General features: G+C 42.4%; 1 protein-coding gene across 6 annotated transcripts in view; it reads left to right on the forward strand.

Moving 5' to 3' along the window:
• The window catches only part of hipk2 (homeodomain interacting protein kinase 2), a 253549-nt gene that overhangs the window by 193349 nt on the left and 43763 nt on the right, over nucleotides 1-16437 (forward strand). For 5 of the 6 annotated variants that reach the window (XM_073058964.1, XM_073058960.1, XM_073058965.1 and 2 more), the window contains 4 exons: nucleotides 4364-4483; nucleotides 8238-8324; nucleotides 11609-11793; nucleotides 12171-12333. In XM_073058964.1, the coding sequence (XP_072915065.1) occupies nucleotides 4364-4483; nucleotides 8238-8324; nucleotides 11609-11793; nucleotides 12171-12333 (555 nt within the window). The remainder of the gene's footprint in view (nucleotides 1-4363; nucleotides 4484-8237; nucleotides 8325-11608; nucleotides 11794-12170; nucleotides 12334-16437) is intronic. The other variant, XM_073058963.1, reaches the window with a different exon arrangement.

The raw sequence follows: 16437 nt of genomic DNA on the forward strand, positions 1-16437 counted from the left end.
TACGTGTTGCTTTGACCGCAGTATCTGCAGTGTGCTTTGTGTTTCCAAAGCGAGGCTGCCTGATTGAAGATTCACAAGAAACAACAAGTTATAACTTGAGAGTGAGCAGTGACTGACATCGGTCTTTCCCAGCTTATAAACATCTGACTAATATATAGCCTGAATGTTTGGTCAGGTTTGCCAGCTGCTGCAGAGCTGTGGACGTATTATTCTTCTTGGGAATCTGATTGAGTGGTGCCACAACAACGATCTCTCACCCAGTGTCAGCAAAACCAAAGAGCTGATTATCAACTACAGGAGGAAGAAATTGGGGGTCCATGAGCCTGTGCTCTTAGAGGTGGCGAGCATCAGTATCTTTAATCTTTTGGGCATTATAATATAACAGGATGTGTTCTGGGACCAACAAGTAAATGCCCTTTCAAAGAAAGCATGGCAGTTGCCTCCACTTTCTTGGAAGTTTGCACAGATTCGACATGTTATCTAAAACACTGGCAAACTTACATACAGTAGACGCACAGTACAGAGTATCCTGACTGGATGCATCACGGTGTGGTAGGGAAACACCGATGTCCAAGAACAGAAAAGCTTACATAAAGTGGTGGAGACAGCCCAGTACATCACAGGAAGCGGAAAGGAGGTACAGGAATCTAAGGTCCCACACCATCAAAGTTCAGGAGCAGTTATTACCCTTTGGCCATCTAGCTACTGAACCAGTGTCGATATCTTCACTCACCAAAACACCAAACTGATCATTGCACACAACCTTTGGACTCACTGTCAACTTATTATTATTACTTGTTTTTGTATTTGCACAATTTGTCAGAATTTGTGTGCAGTTTTCCATTGATTCTATTGTGTTTCTTTGTATCTACTATGCATGCCTGCAAGAAAATGAACCTTAGGGGAGATTTTGGGGCATAGATGTACTTGGATAGTAAAAGTACTTGGAACTTTTCTTGAACATTTCCAACCTATCAACTGTGCAGGTTATGATCTCAGGAACAGAGCTGTGTTGTAACTTGAGGAGAACCTGTAGTTAAATAACTGAGAAGGATGGTTGAGGTTTGGAGCAGCCATCATCTAACTAAAGAGATTCAGGCTGAAGGGACTGAATGGGCAACCCTTCTCATCATTCTCCTCTGTTCCTAATTCTTGCTTTATTACTGTTTAAATCAGTACTTTGGGAGTTAACACCTTTAACTATTGTAGTAGGACAGTGTACAGACAAAGGTGAAGGAACCAGTTTATTCCTGTAGTGAAGAAGCTGGTTCCAGACCTGGAGCGCCATGCACGCAGGAGGAACAAAGTCTGATGACCCCTGGTGTTCACGAATCAGTGAGGTGGGAATTCAAGACAGGCACTTGGGGTCGTGTCATTTGTGAGTCCGAAGTTTGAGGCCTGGTATTGGGGTGGGTGCTGAGGATGGCGATCTGAGGGTCAGATTGGAAGTCTGGAAGTTGGCTAGAGCCCTGGGTCGGTGAACCTCCGTGAGTCTGCTGGGGAGGTTGAACGCCTGGTGTCTGGAGGTCCGTGTTTCTGTCTGAGTCCACTGGAGGCCAAAGAAGACGGCCTGTCTACGGGTTAGGACTGTGTATGTGCACGGGTGGGAGGGAGGAATCGGACTTGCTTTGCTGTTTTGTTTTGCCGCTTGTTGTGTTTGTGTTCGCCATTGTTTTGCTGAGGATTGTGAGCATGCTATGTTAGCGTCGGAATGCGTGGCGACACTTGCTGGCTGCCCCCAGCACACCCTCTGTTGTATTGGTTGTTAATGCAAATGATGCATGTTATTGTACATGTGATAAATAACTATAACCTTGAAGCATGACAGACTTGAAAGAGATTTTCAATGTTCACACTTCATCAAGTGAAACAAACCTCAGGGAAGCAGGGAGATGGTGTTCACCTCTCAATGTACTTTTCTATACCTGTGGAAAGATTTATAATAAATGTGTGGACGTTGCTGAGAATTTGCTCCCCTGTGTCCACTTAAGTAAATAAAATCAATTATTAAGGGCAGCAGGCTTTGTACATTAAGGTTCTAAGTTAGGTTAGTTGGTGGACATGCTTATTGTGTTTGCCTGAAGTCAGGAAAGGGGCTGAGAAATGTGCGCATCCTGATAGCTATTCTTGTAACTGCCTCAACCTGCTTGTAGAATTCGCACACAGATATTAAGTGTCATAATTTGCTGAAGTTCGGCCTGTCTCTGGCATTGTGCAGAATGGGTTTGGCCACGTTGTCCTGAAATGTCCTATTCACTTGGATCAACGCTGGAGGAACTCACTGGACCAGGCAGCTTCTGTGGAGGGAAGTGAACTTTTAACATTCATTTCTCTCAAAGATGAAGGGTCTTGGCCCAATGCTGCCTGGGCTGCCAAGTTCCTGCGGCATTGTGTTACTTAAGATATCTGATGCCTCCCTTGTGTCTCCATTCATTTGGATTGTGCTGCACCACCTTTCCCTTGTAGGATAATTTATGTGGAAAAATAGATTTGACAACTATTCAATTAGGCTCAGTGGGAAAAGGAGATGGTGGTTCCTTTAGTTATTTCAGCAAGAAGATTACCAGAGTCATTTGGTAGAATGTTCATTGCCAAAGATTTCAAACCATCGCCAGAATTTATTTGGTTATTCAGGTTCTGCATGTACAGCCAAGGTTTGCATCACCACGTGGGTGGCTAGGGCCAGGAATGAGATCACAACTCATCTCTTTCTGCCTTGTGCACTTGGCAAGATCTGAAAAGGAACACAGTGGTCATGGTTGTTCTTCAGAGCTGGTTGAGGCACGTGCAACCTGAAGCTGCTGGAAGATTATCAGTTCAGCAGATGTTATCTGGTGTGTAGGAACTTTCCATAGCTGAACATTGAATGCCAGTGCATTTTGTGGTCTGGGATAAAATGCTGGAGCAACAAGCTGAAGCATGGAGCAGCCATTGTAAAGACCTCTGTTTCTCGCTCCCTTCCCACTACACAATGAAGGACTGGAATCTGTAAAAGTCCCTTGGACTGTTTACCATGGAAATTATATAAAATAGAAATTAATATCATCCTGATATGTGTAACATTGTAAGTAGAGTGTTGGCTTATTCTGAAAATGGGGAGCTGTAATTTTACTGTATTAAATATTTACAAATATTTTGAAAAATGTTTATAGTCCTAATAATTCACATTTGCAAAGAAGGAAACCTGATGGAAGATCTTGTCCCAAAATTCCAGCTGTATATTCCTCTCCATAGCTGCTGCCTGAATTGTTAAAAGTTCAATGTAAATCTGGTATCGAAGTACATATATGTATATACACCATATACAACCCTGCGATTCATTTTCTTGCAGGCATACTCAATAAATCCATAATAGAATAATAACCATAATAGAACCAATGAAAGACTGCCCTAACTTGGGCATTCTACCAGTGTGCAAAAGAGTTTAGTGGTTTCCTCCTACATATTGGTTAAGAGGCTAATTGGTCACGGTAAGTTGACCCGTGATTAGGGTTAAAATCGGGGGATTGCTTGGCAGCATAGCTTGAAGTGCAGGAAGGGTTTAATCTGTGCTGTATTTCAATCAATCAATCAATCAACAAATAAACAAGCAAGCAATAAATATCAAGAACATGAGATGAAGAGTACTTGAAAGTGAGTCCATAGGTAATGGGAATGTTTCAGTAATGGGGTAAGTGAAGTTGAGTTCCCCTTTGGTTCAAGAGCCTGATGGTTGAGGGGTAGTAACTGTTCCTGAACCTGGTGGTGTGAGTCCTGAGGCTCCTGTACCTCCTTCCTGATGGCAGCAGAGAGAAGAGAGCGTGACCTGAGAGGTGGGGTCTCTGATGATGGATGCTGCTTTCCTGCGACAACGCTCCATGTAGATGAGCTCAATGATGGAGATGGCTTTACCTGTGATGGACTGGGCTGTATTCACTACTTTCTGTAGGATTTTCTGTTCGAGGGCATTGGTGTTTCCATACCAGGCTGTGATGCAGCCAGTCAATATACTCTCCACCACATATCTATAGAAGTTTTCAATGTTTTAGATATCATGCTGAGTCTTCGCAAACTCGTAAGGAAGGTGAGCTGCTGCTGCCCTTTCTTTGTAATTGTGTTTTTGTGATGGCCCCAGGACAGGTCGTCTGAAATGATTGCTAAGTTCCTCCAGCATTTCCAGCACATGCAGAATCTCTTGTGTTTATAGTAGTTTTCTACTTCTGATCTCTCCTATCCAAGTGAATGGTTGCAATAAACCTGCTATTAGAAGGAAGGTTCAGATCGCTAATGGTGGAGGCAGGAAGAATTCGATTGAGGATCCATGAGGATCACGCACTCTATTAGGATATCTGTTGCACTGCTTCCCTTTCCCTTTCTTTTTCAGATCCGTTACATCTCACAAACGCAAGGGTTGCCGGCAGAGTATTTGTTAAGTGCAGGGACAAAGACAACACGGTTCTTCAACAGAGATCCAGATTCATCGTATCCGCTGTGGAGGCTTAAGGTAATTCACTATGTTTGAATTCCTTCTCAGTTTTATTCTGTTCACAACCAGTGTTTTATCTCTTTTCCCTTTTTTCTGTGTTGTTCACTCTTACCAAAACCACGGGGTATAATCTTGCTTTAGTTTTGGTTCTTCTAACATCAGCTGACTGCACGGTGCAAATGGTATTAGATTTCTTTTGCTTTTACAAATCTTGCCTCTTTTGTTCAATTATCCTCAATGCTTGTAGCCCTGTTGACAGGAGAAACTCGCTGTTATTGTGGTCTCAGGTCACACTCTGGTGCTGGATAGAACCATTATTCTCTTTATTTAATGCTTACACAGCTATTGTAGCTGATTCTATTATGCCTCAAGTACATTTTAAAATGAAACAGTTCTGAGTCTCGGCTTGAATCTGTGGCGAGATCTGTTGACACTCTCTCCTATCCATTTTTTCCCAATCTAATACTAAGCTTTCTTCTCATCACACATTTTACAGTACCCATGGCTCGCCCACCAGCCAATACTGTCAGGGGTGCCAATTGGCTGACCCACTACTTCTCCACCACCAAACTTCACAGTAGTTTGTGTTTGATTCTTTATGCTTAGTCCTGTTGAAGGTACTTGATGTAGTACTGAGCCCAATGTCCTCACCCATTTATGCAGGCACTTCCCTGCAAGGTCTTCTCAAAGACTGTCAGGATTTATCATCATCCAGATTCATCCCCATTCCCATCCTCCCACATTCCGAGATCAGAGGCAAATCTGCCACACCAACTGTTGCCTGGGGACACAGGTGAGCTTGGTTACCCCCCCTCCAGCTCAAAATCAAACCCAGGAACACTTTGTACAGACTGGCAATCTTTCAATACAATGACAGGCCCTTCAGCCCAATATGTCCATGATAACCAGGAACTTATCATCCATATTCATCCCAGTTTCAACACCTGCATTTAGCTTTTACTTGGCAATCTGAGTACTTATCTGGACACTTAGATGTTGTGAGAGCTCTCGTCTCCATACCTACTCAAGCAGTGTGTTCCAGATTCTAGCCACAATCTGGATGAAAAATATCATTGTTAGATCTCTAATCTTCGTCATCATACAAGAAGGCATCATGAGTGCGCTGTTAGCAATTAACAATACACTGATGATATCTCTTCATTTGGTAATGAAACGTTTGCAAGTCAATAGCCAAGATTGGAGAACAACTCAACTCAGCCACTGAAGGTAGCTTTGGCCAGTTTAAAGGTGCCGGGGAAACTAATCTAGTTTGGTTGATTATAGAAAAGTGTAACAGAAAATATCACTTGCATGTTGATTTAAATTTACGCTGTGGTTGCAGGCAAATCACTTGCCAGTGTATGAAATTCCAGCTTACTCCAAAAGTATCTTGCAGAGCTGGTGGACTTATAATCCTTGTGGCCTTAGGAGTCATTTTTGCCTGAGTTAGTAGTTTATATTCAACAAATAAATCAAGGCTGACTCTCCCTTTTCAGTAGTGAGGGACATGTGATGAAGAGAGATATTAAACTGAAGCTTGCCTTCCCTTTCAGTTGTTACAGATTATGAGAAACTGCTTCAAAGAAGTTCAGAGGATTCTCCATGTGTCCTACATGTATTCCTAAAATCACATTTTTGGAAAAGTGAATTACCTGATTGTTACTTTGTAAGTGTGTTGCAGCAAATTGTGTTGTTCCTTCACACTAACAGCCACCAAACTTCAAAATTACTTCTCTGGATCAAAGGCATCTTTGGATACTGGGTTTATGAATTTTATGCAGCTTTCATCCTGGTTTGACCACATATTTTTTTTGATTTGGAAAATTAAAGGATAATTCATTAAAAATTGCTCCATTTACTAGAGCAGGTGTTAGTGTTGCTGCCTGTGCTCTGGTGGTCTGGGTTCAAACATGCACTCTGGTGCTATGTGTTCAGAATTTGCATTTATTCCCATAATCAAGTGGATTTTTGCCAGATACCCCTGTTTCCTCACACATCCGAAGGATGTGATGTTTAGAGTCACAGAGGAATACAGGCATGGAAGGAGGCCATCGAAGTCTGTCCTATTTTCCTGTTTTTGGTCTGTAACCCTCTAAATCTTCCCAATTTATATCCCTATCCAATGTCTTTTAAATGTTGTTTTGTACCTGCCACCAACCACTTTCTTCGGTAGCTTGTTCTAGATGTGCGCCATCCTCTGTATGAAAAAAATTGCCACTTAGGTCCCTTTAAAATGTTTTCCCCCTCACCTTATCTCTATGTCCTCTAGTCTTTGGTTTCCCTTCCCTCAGTGTGTTCAATCTATGTCATTCATAGACAGATTAAAGTCCCAAACTCCACAATTTGTTTCCTAGCTTCCCACAAGATCTAAGGGTGCACTTAGTCAGACCCTGGGGATTTACATCAAACATAGAAATTACAGCACAGTACAGGCCCTGTGACCATAATGGTGTGGCGACCTTTTAACTTACTCAAAGATCAATCGCTACATTGCTCTCCATATTTCTATCATTAATTTGTCTATCTAAAAGTTTCTTTATTGTCCCTAATGTATCTGCCTTTACCACCCCTGCCAGTGCGTTCCACGCACCCACCGTTCTCAGTGTAAAAAATGTCCTTCTGACATAGCTGCCTGTACTTTCCTCCAATCACCATAAAATTATGCCGTCTCGTATTAGCCCTTTCCACGCTGGGAAACGTCTCTGGCTATCCATTCAATCTATGCCTCTTGTATACTTCCAATTTATCCACTTTAAGGCTGCCAGTACCTCCTCCTTGCAAATTTGTATGTGGACCAAGGCATTACAACTCATGTTCCTCAATCCTTTGGCATCCATTATCTTTTCCACAGTAAAATCTGATGAAAAATACTCATTAAAAAATCTTGCCTGTCTCCCATAGCTCTACACATAGCAGGTTTTGCTTATCCTCTTCCTAGCCAGCATTTTACTGCTAACACATCTGTAGTTTAATTTGCTACCATAAATTACCATTTAAAACCTAGAGGAGTTGTTGGGTCCGTGAGAGCAAGTTTCAGGTCAATAGGGAAATACAGAGGGTAAAGGAACCGTACAGTTGGGTATCGGTTTAAAGCTGCTGGCCTCTTGTGTTTCATGCGTTTTGGTCGGATTCAGCATGGCACAATTGAAGCAATGACTAATCCATTGGCGTCTTTGCAATGAAATCAGTTTGTTCAATTACTGCAATGCCATTCTGGGTCAGACTGCTGGCCTAAGTCAGACAGTGCATTATCCTCCTAGGAGTGTAGGGAAAGATGAAATAAAAATCAGCTGCCCCAATAATATTTGATAGTTGGAACATACCGACACTTAAAATAAACACACATTGCTTTGAGTCTAAAGCGACTTTCCAGCAACATGTGTTGGCAAATCTGTAAGAAGCCTTGGTTGCTTTCAAAGGGAATTTTCCCAATCCTTCAGGCAAGAGTTAAACAGGGCAACGCCTAATGGAAAAAGGGAAATAATTTACAGATGATATTCAAAGGCGAGACCTTGTGTGAGTCTTGTTTTCTTTGCATCATAGAAACTCCTGAATTGTAGGCAGGCTCCATCTATTAAACACATTACCAAAGTATTAATGTTGTGGGAAGGAGCTGGGTACATGTAGTGATCAGTAATTGTCAATATTTCTGAGTGGGTACTGATCTACTGTAAGATGGCAGGCAGTACTCATGGAAGTCAAGTTGCCTCAGCGGTATCTGTGCTCCGCTAAATGCTCTGTTAAACATATGTTCTTGTTTAAAAAATTACAGACACCAGAAGATCATGAGACAGAGATGGGAATCAAGTCAAAGGAGGCAAGAAAGTACATTTTTAATTGTTTGGATGATATGGCACAGGTACGATTGAATTTCTTGGCTGGTTTTCTCCTCTTCTTTGCTCTTTGTGATGGACTACAATTCTAAGGGCACCAGCTGTCTTCAGTACACTCCCAAGGAGCCCTTTCCCTATCTGAGTCCTGGTGGTTAGCACTGGTAGGGTGTTTTTACAAACTGCCCTGAATGAAATTCTGTGGACACATGAACACACACTCAGCTGCCTGCCCTGATACATCTACGTTCATCTGTCCACTCATGCACAGATCTGCAGGGACAGTCACAGGCAGAAGCAGATATATGCAGAAACTGGTACACCCGCTATGTGCACAGCAACATAATGGAAAAGGTACGCAAGGCTAGGCATAATAACTATGGTTGCATTCTTCAGTCAGAGGGTAGTGATGTTTTGGTTTTCTCTACTCAAGAGGGCTGTGAAGACACAGCAAAGTCAGAGATTAATTCCATTAACATTCAAAACTCTATCAAAGGATGTGAATCAGTATAGGAGTGTGGTGCTCATGTAAAAAGTGAGCCACAATCTGGTTGAATGGTTGAGCAGGCATGAGTGGCTGAATCCTGACCTGGTTTCTTTCTTTCTTTTTCTCTCTTGCTCTCTCTCTCTCTCACTCTCTCGCTCCCCTCTCCTCCCTCCCTCTCCCCCTTTTCTCCCTCTCTCCCCCTTTTCTCCCTCTCTCCCTTTTCTCCCTCTCTCCCTCTTTCCCTCCCTCTCCCATACAGTCTCTCTCTCTCCCCCTCCTCCTTCCCTCTTCCTCTCTCTCTTTCCCTCCCTCTCCCACACACTCAGACTCTCTCTCCCTCACACATACACACATTCACACTCTCTCTCCATCTCTCTCTCTCACACACACATTCACACTCTCTCTCCATCTCTCTCTCTCACACACACATTCACACTCTCTCTCCATCTCTCTCTCACACACACAATCTCTCACACACATATACATACACACACACTCACACTCACTCTCACACTCACACAAAAAAGCAAGGTCACTGCGCCCACATATAAGCCGAAATACACAGCTACATTGAAGCATACCCGTATACAGTCATGCATTTGAATTAAAAGTCCTTACACATGCTGTTAGGGAGATGCACATATAATCTCTCACTCCTAAATCTCTGGGAAACCCTAACTGTGTTTATTTCCTGGAGGGATGAGACAGTTCCAGCCCAACTTCAACACGATCTGAACCCACAAACTGATGTGAATGATTCAGTGTCTGTACTCACCAAGACAAGGAGCCGCAAACAACGTTACAAACTGTATTTGATCTCTTTTAGCTGGACTGAAAATACAAGTAGGTCAAAGTGTCCGATGTCATTTCAGTAGTTTGAATATTCCTTTATTCTTCTGCTCCCTGGCTGGGCTATATTGAGCTGGCTCAATAAATCGTAAAGCAGTATGACTCAAATCTCTATTGCATAATACATTGTGTTAAATTGCATGTGTATCAGCTGCAATATTCTTGTGATGATTTGAATTGAAGAAAACTTTTTGTCTAGTTGACTTAGCACCTTCAGCATGAATACCAGCCTGTGAGGTACAAAAACAGCAGTCACTGGCTGTGTTCCCAATCTCATATACACTTAGGAGTGAAGGACAGAGGCTCCCTGCAAGGAGAAGGATTAGAAATTAGGTAAAGATACGCCAAGCTCAGTGTAGCTTGGCCACAGTTATCAAAATGTTTAGATAAGCTTCACAGGTGATAGATTTTAGTTCATCAACATTTCATTAAATCTCAGAATGGTTAAAACATGGAAGGAGGCCATTCAACAGTTGAGCCTATACTAGAGTAATCTACTCAATCCCACTCATCCCATCTCCCCAGCGCTGCAAATTTTTTTTTTCTCATAAATTCATCCAAATTACTTTGACTTGTGCAATTAAATTGGCCTCCAGTGCTGAATTTTACAGTGCATTCCAATGCTTAACAGACCATTCCCTCAGTTCAATGATGGGTATAATGTCTTCAGATCACTCACTCACTGTGCCTGTAAAACTTTATTCCTTGTCATTTGGCCCAAGTCATAAAAGTCAGTTGTTAGCCAAGCTGTGTGTGTGTGTGAGATGATTGGAAGCAGGAGCCAAGAATGCTTATACTTAGGCATATCTGAAACTGTTCATAATTTACTGTGGGACTGCATCTGAGAGTGAAGTCTGCCCATTCAGGCTTGGGTCATTAAGTTTCAGCGTGATAAGCTTCTGGAAGCGTGAGCTGAGATCATCGTAGCAAGGCAGAACATCATGAACCTAAATGAAGACAAGGTACCTGTACATCTTTTTGACCAATTGAAATGAAGAAATGTGGAATAATTGGTACAAGTGACTGTAAAGGAAGGGAACATTAGAGATGGTAAATTCAGAAAATTAAGAGAACGCACAGATTGGATTAAAACAAAATAGGAAATAAAACATTAAACACAATTAAAGTACTTCATACTTTTATTATATCCAAGAACATTATTACCAGAGGGGCACCACTCTTGTGAAATTGATATTAATTTCCACCCATTCTTTGTTGAAAGGATAACTTAGGTTTGAAAGACAGACTTTGCAAACACAACTACTTCACGCTATCCAGTACCCTTCAGAGGTGAGGCAGACCAGTAGATGGTGGTCAAAGCAAAGGACTGTGCAGTGCAACTCAGACTGGCTGTAACACGAACTTGAAGCTGGTGCATTGTTAGAGCGTGTGTAATGGTGACTACAATTAGCGGCACTGCCATGTTGACCATAATGGTCAATAAATTTAAAAAAAACAAATTGTGGTTAGATAGGAATGTATGTAGATGTAATTAGATATACTTTAAAGTATATTTATTTTATTCATATATATATATATATATAAAAATTCATAGATGATAGATTTGTTTACATGTATCTTGTAACTCACTGCCTGGCTACAGACATTTAATTCTATACATCTTAAGGTGAAGCACAGTGCTTCCAATTTTAATGTACTATCTGACCTTGAACAATTTCAAATTATCTACTACCAAGGTTGTCTATTTCTATAAAGAATGGGCAACTGGAGTTCCACTTGCATGCACAGCATGAGTGTGTACATTGAGGAAAGCTCTGGGAGAATAAAGGCTTATGGAAAAAGCCATTCTTCCTTTTTCTCCTGTCCTGTCTATAGTAGTCATTGCATACTTATTGCCAGAGTCCCTACTCGTACTGTCCGATGTGGTGCAATCATACTGGAGAAAGTGAACATGCTGCATTTATCTTCGCTGCAGGTTTGATTTGTTCCCGCCTCACGCTAGCCTTTCTCTTGCAGGTGAATATGGCCACGGATCTGGAGGGAAGTGAAATGTTGGCAGAGAAGGCAGACAGAAGGGAGTTTATCGATCTGCTAAAGAAGATGTTGACCATTGATGCAGACAAGCGAATTACTCCAATTGAGACGCTGGGCCATCCCTTCGTAATGATGACCCATCTACTTGATTTTCCTCATAGCACACAGTACGTTCTCACATGCCACAGCAGGTGCCTTTCCTGTGCACTGCATATGTCTCCTGTAAAGGGAGGAGTTGGGGACCAACAATAAGCTTTTGTTCATTGTCAAGCCATGTAACTTTTGGGTCCACTGGAACCTTTAGGCACTAATCTTTGAGGAAGCAGACTCAGGATGGTAAGGTAGTTAATTGAGAGGGAGCTAAGACTGAATTAATGTCCTATTGAGGTCATTTACCACTTGTTCAGCATAGATGGTCAAGGTTGAGTTTCAAGCATCTTTGAGCCAACTTTATCTAAATGTAGAACAATTCATGGCTTTCATGTGTAATCATCATAGCTTTCCTCTTCGTAGTAAAGAATTTAACTCTAAATCATTCTTTCAGTGTCAAGTCCTGCTTTCAGAACATGGAGATTTGCAAGCGAAGGGTCAATATGTATGACACAGTGAACCAGAGTAAGACACCATTCATCACACATGTGGCTCCAAGCACTTCAAGCAACCTTACAATGACTTTCAGCAACCAACTCAGTACAGTTCAAAACCAGGTATGTGCAAACAGTGTGATGCAGACCCGACAGGGATGCAGTCAGATATGTGTAGGACAAGACATATAAACCTGTTCAGCACAATTCAGTAGTAGGTGTATATCTAAGCTAGGCCATCATGGGTAGCTGGACACAGAAAGTTGAAAACTCCCAACTTGTGGTAACAATGGGAGATCATCTGATTGCAGTGGGCAACTTTTCATTAAAATTACAGTAAGAGTGTCAGTCTCTCTGCTAAATTTGGGTCCAGTTGATGTGGCTCTTGTGAAAGCCACAATATCCTACCCTACTGAGCTGCCAATATGTCCGTTCCAGGAGTTGAATAGCCTAAATCCTGCTTCGTAGGGAGTCTTGGTCACTGGACTCATTCCGTTGCTAATATATGTTTAATAATGGATGGACCGAGCTTACAACACAACCTCTGGATGAGACAACCACCTACGTCCAGTCTCTGTTCTTTTTTTTTTTTGCTTTGTTCTGGTGTCTTATGGTGATCCTTGTAGAAATCTAATGGAAACCTCAGCATTCAAATTCAGAGCAATGGGAGTGTGCTGATTAGTCAATCCAGACTGTTCTACACATTAAAGGTTTAAAGATGAAAAATTAACATGTACTGCGTATCAGAGCATAAAGTGAAGTGCGTCATTTGTGTCAAATCAAATCAGCAAGGATTGTGCTGGGCAGCCCGCAAGCGTCACCACACTTCTGGTGTCAACAGAGCATTCCCTCAGCTCCCATGCCTTCGGATTATGGGAGGAACCTGGAGCACCCAGAGGAAACTGAGCGAGAACATACAAGCTCCTTAAAGGCTGCAGCGGGATTTGAAGCCCTTTTGAGGACCGCTGGCGCTGTAGAGTGAGGTGCTAACTGCTGCGCTACCGTGCGGCCAAATTATGGCTGACCTGCACTTTGGCATCTATAACTTGAAACTTCATCTGATGTAAGTCACTGGTTTGAAGATTTCAAATAGTTTCCAGTCATTGCAGAATAGGTCCAGAAATAATTTCTGGGATATGGTATGAGCAATTCAGAAATGACATATTAAGAACAACATCCTTGAGTAGAATTTTCATTTTTGGACATCATAAATATTATTTTCAAGAAGCTTTTTATCTGTTTTATCAAATGAATATTGTTACAATGATTAGGACACAGTTCTGTTATCATTATATATGATTTGATGATATGAGGTTAGAAATATTAAGCTGTAAACCATTGCCTAGATGAGCTAGTCATCAAAATCAGTTAGCATCCACAGGGTGCAGTGGTGCGATATGGCGTTCCGTGCATATAATGCACAGAAGCCACTAGGCGGCAGCAGTGCTGTCAAATGGTGTACAGTATTGCATTGCCAATTCTCACAGCAGAAGCTCTATGAACAGCAAGTGCAGGAATAGGCCTCAGCACTTCTTCACATAGTCATGCCGAGTATCAGTGACCTACAGTGTTTGTAAATGCTAGACGGTGGTGCAGAGGCATCAGCACTGGACTTCGAGGCAATTGGTTCTGCGTTCAAATCCAGCCAGCTTCTTGCATGCTTTCCATCCGTGCTGGGTCGAGCTAGCACCTCAGCCTTGTGAAAAAAGACAGACAAAATGCTGAAGAAACAGTATGGTTGCCTGCCCAATGCGCAAGGCACATGGAGGAAAAACATAACAAACAGTGCTTATAAAATACATTCTCTGCACAATACTATCAGTAGTCCTCTGAGCACTGCATTTTTGTGTACACTTTTCAGAGCACAGAAGTTTCTAGGCTAATATAGTATTAGTAATATTTAATATGAAAAATTAATGTCTTTTAACTGCTCTTTGGGCGAAAACATTACTTACAGAAATATACAGAGAGATTAACTGAGAAAAGCCCTTGAACAACCCATAGATATGTTGTTTGAGCTTCTCATGCCCCTACCTCTGTATCCTGCAATGAAGTTTGCGGAATGACTAAGCTTCCATCCTGTGGAATTACTTGTTTGTTGTGCTAATGACTTTTATCCTGATACTGCTGAATCCTTTGGGCTCAGGAAAATATATCTTAAGTTTGTGATGCTGAGCGTCTCATAGATAATCATTTGAACATTATTACCTTATTGTGCTGAGCTCCTTAATCCATTGTGCTAACTCTTGAGGTTCTATATTCAGTTTGACCAAGGCCTTATACAGATGAACCATCTCTTGCTCACATTTGTATTTCAGCCACAAAGGCAGATATTCATCAGTGTTTTTAATTAAACACAAGAGGTTCTGCAGATGCTGGAAATCTGTAGCAACAATCAAAATGCTGGAGGTACTCAGGTCAGGCAGCATCTGTGGAGGGGAATAAGCAGTTGGTGTTATGAGCTGAGAACTTTCATCAGGACTGGAAACGAAGGGGTCAGAAGCCGGAATAAGAAGGTGGTGGTGGAGGGAGAGGAGAGGAAGGAGAGCAAGTTGAGGGGGAAGGTGGGTAGGGGAGGGAGGATGAAGTAAAATCAGGTAGGTGATCGGCAGAAGAGGGCCTACAGAACAGAAAAGTTTGTGGATCATGGGTAGGAGGTAGAAACGCACAATGCAGTGTACAGGAACTAAAGTTGATGGCAGTGGGTGGGAGATTGTCAGAATCAATGAGGTTGGCGATGGTGCAGGAGATGATGGTCAGGTTGTTCCTGTGCAAGGAGTAAGCAAGAGGAAGTGTCTGAGAACTACCTTGTGGCCTCAGCAAGGTAGGGGTTAGCTGCAAGGTAATGTTGCAGCTCCGTAAATCCTTGGTTAGACCAAACTTGTATTCAGCTCTGGTCACCTCATTATAGGAAGGATGTAGAAGCTTTAGAAGCTTTACCAGGGTACTGCCTGAATTAGAAAGCATGTCTTATGAGGATAGGTTGAGCAAGCTAGGACTTTTTGTCTCTTTGGAGAGGAGGAGGATGAGAGGCGGTTTGATTGAGGTGTAAAGGTGGTAGGAGGCATAGATCGAGTGTGTAGTCAAAGTCTTTTTCCCTGGACAGAAATGGCTAATAGGAGGGGCTTAATTTTAAGGGTAATGGGAGAAAAGTATGGGGGGATGTCAGAGGTAAGATTTTTTTAATACAGAGAATGGTGGGTGTGTAGAATGCCCTGGCAAGTGTGGTGATACAGGCAGTTACATTAGAGATAGTTAAACTTTTAACTTTGATGGATGGCAGAAAAATTGAGGGCTATGTAGGAGGGAAGGGTTAGATTGATTTTAGTGTAGTTTAAAAGGGCAGCACAACATTATGGGCTAAAGGGCTTGAATTGTGCTGTAGTGTTCTATATTTTATGATGATGCAGTTGTGATTGGTGCAGATAGAAGGCCAAAGCGGGCTGTTCTGAGAAGAAGAGGAGGGTTGAAAAGGGAGATGGTTCATCAGTGGGGAATGGGTTGGGGAATCCTTGTGAAAGAAGTTGGCTCAGGGACAGAGGCGATGGCAGAAAAGCTTGGCATTGTGGTGAACACAGATCTCATAGAGGTGTAGGGGCTGGAGGACGAAGGTAAGGCCCTTGCTAAGGACAGAACATTCTGCCTCAAAGAGGGGAAAGTCAGAGGTGTTTGTGAAGGCATGATAGGGTTTGGATCTGGAGTCACGGGAGGGTATAGGTTTGGAGAGAATCAGAGGAGAGAGGAGGGTTGGGGTGGAAGGAAGGTGGTAACTCAGAGGATTGAAGGGGAATGAGGGGTAGAGGGAAGTCTAAGCAACTGGGGTGGGTGAGGCCTAGTGGTGGAAGGAAAGGAGCAGGAGGTCCCAGTGGCAGTGAGAATGGTCTCGGCCTGGAGGTGGAGGTGGCCGAGGTTGGACCCGGGGCTAAAGGTGGCGAGGCCTTTTGATTAGTTTTGTATCTGTATACTTGCTTTTAGTAATTTGACTTAATTCACTATGATATTGGGCTGAGTGTTGTGAATCAGCTGTGCATGTACATAGCCAGTTACTAGTGACCCAGTCAACATTGGCCCCATCTAGGAAAGATCTAAACAATATTAGCACAATCCACAACTGGACATACTTACACCAGTTGTTCTAAGCTAATTCATGACAACAGCAAATTGGTTGATTGTTGTTACAGATACCTAGGCACAGTGTGAAACTTTGTTTTGCCTGCCATCCTTTTA

Source organism: Hemitrygon akajei, chromosome 10, assembly GCF_048418815.1.
Source record: "Hemitrygon akajei chromosome 10, sHemAka1.3, whole genome shotgun sequence".
Classification (NCBI taxonomy): Eukaryota; Metazoa; Chordata; class Chondrichthyes; order Myliobatiformes; family Dasyatidae; genus Hemitrygon; species Hemitrygon akajei.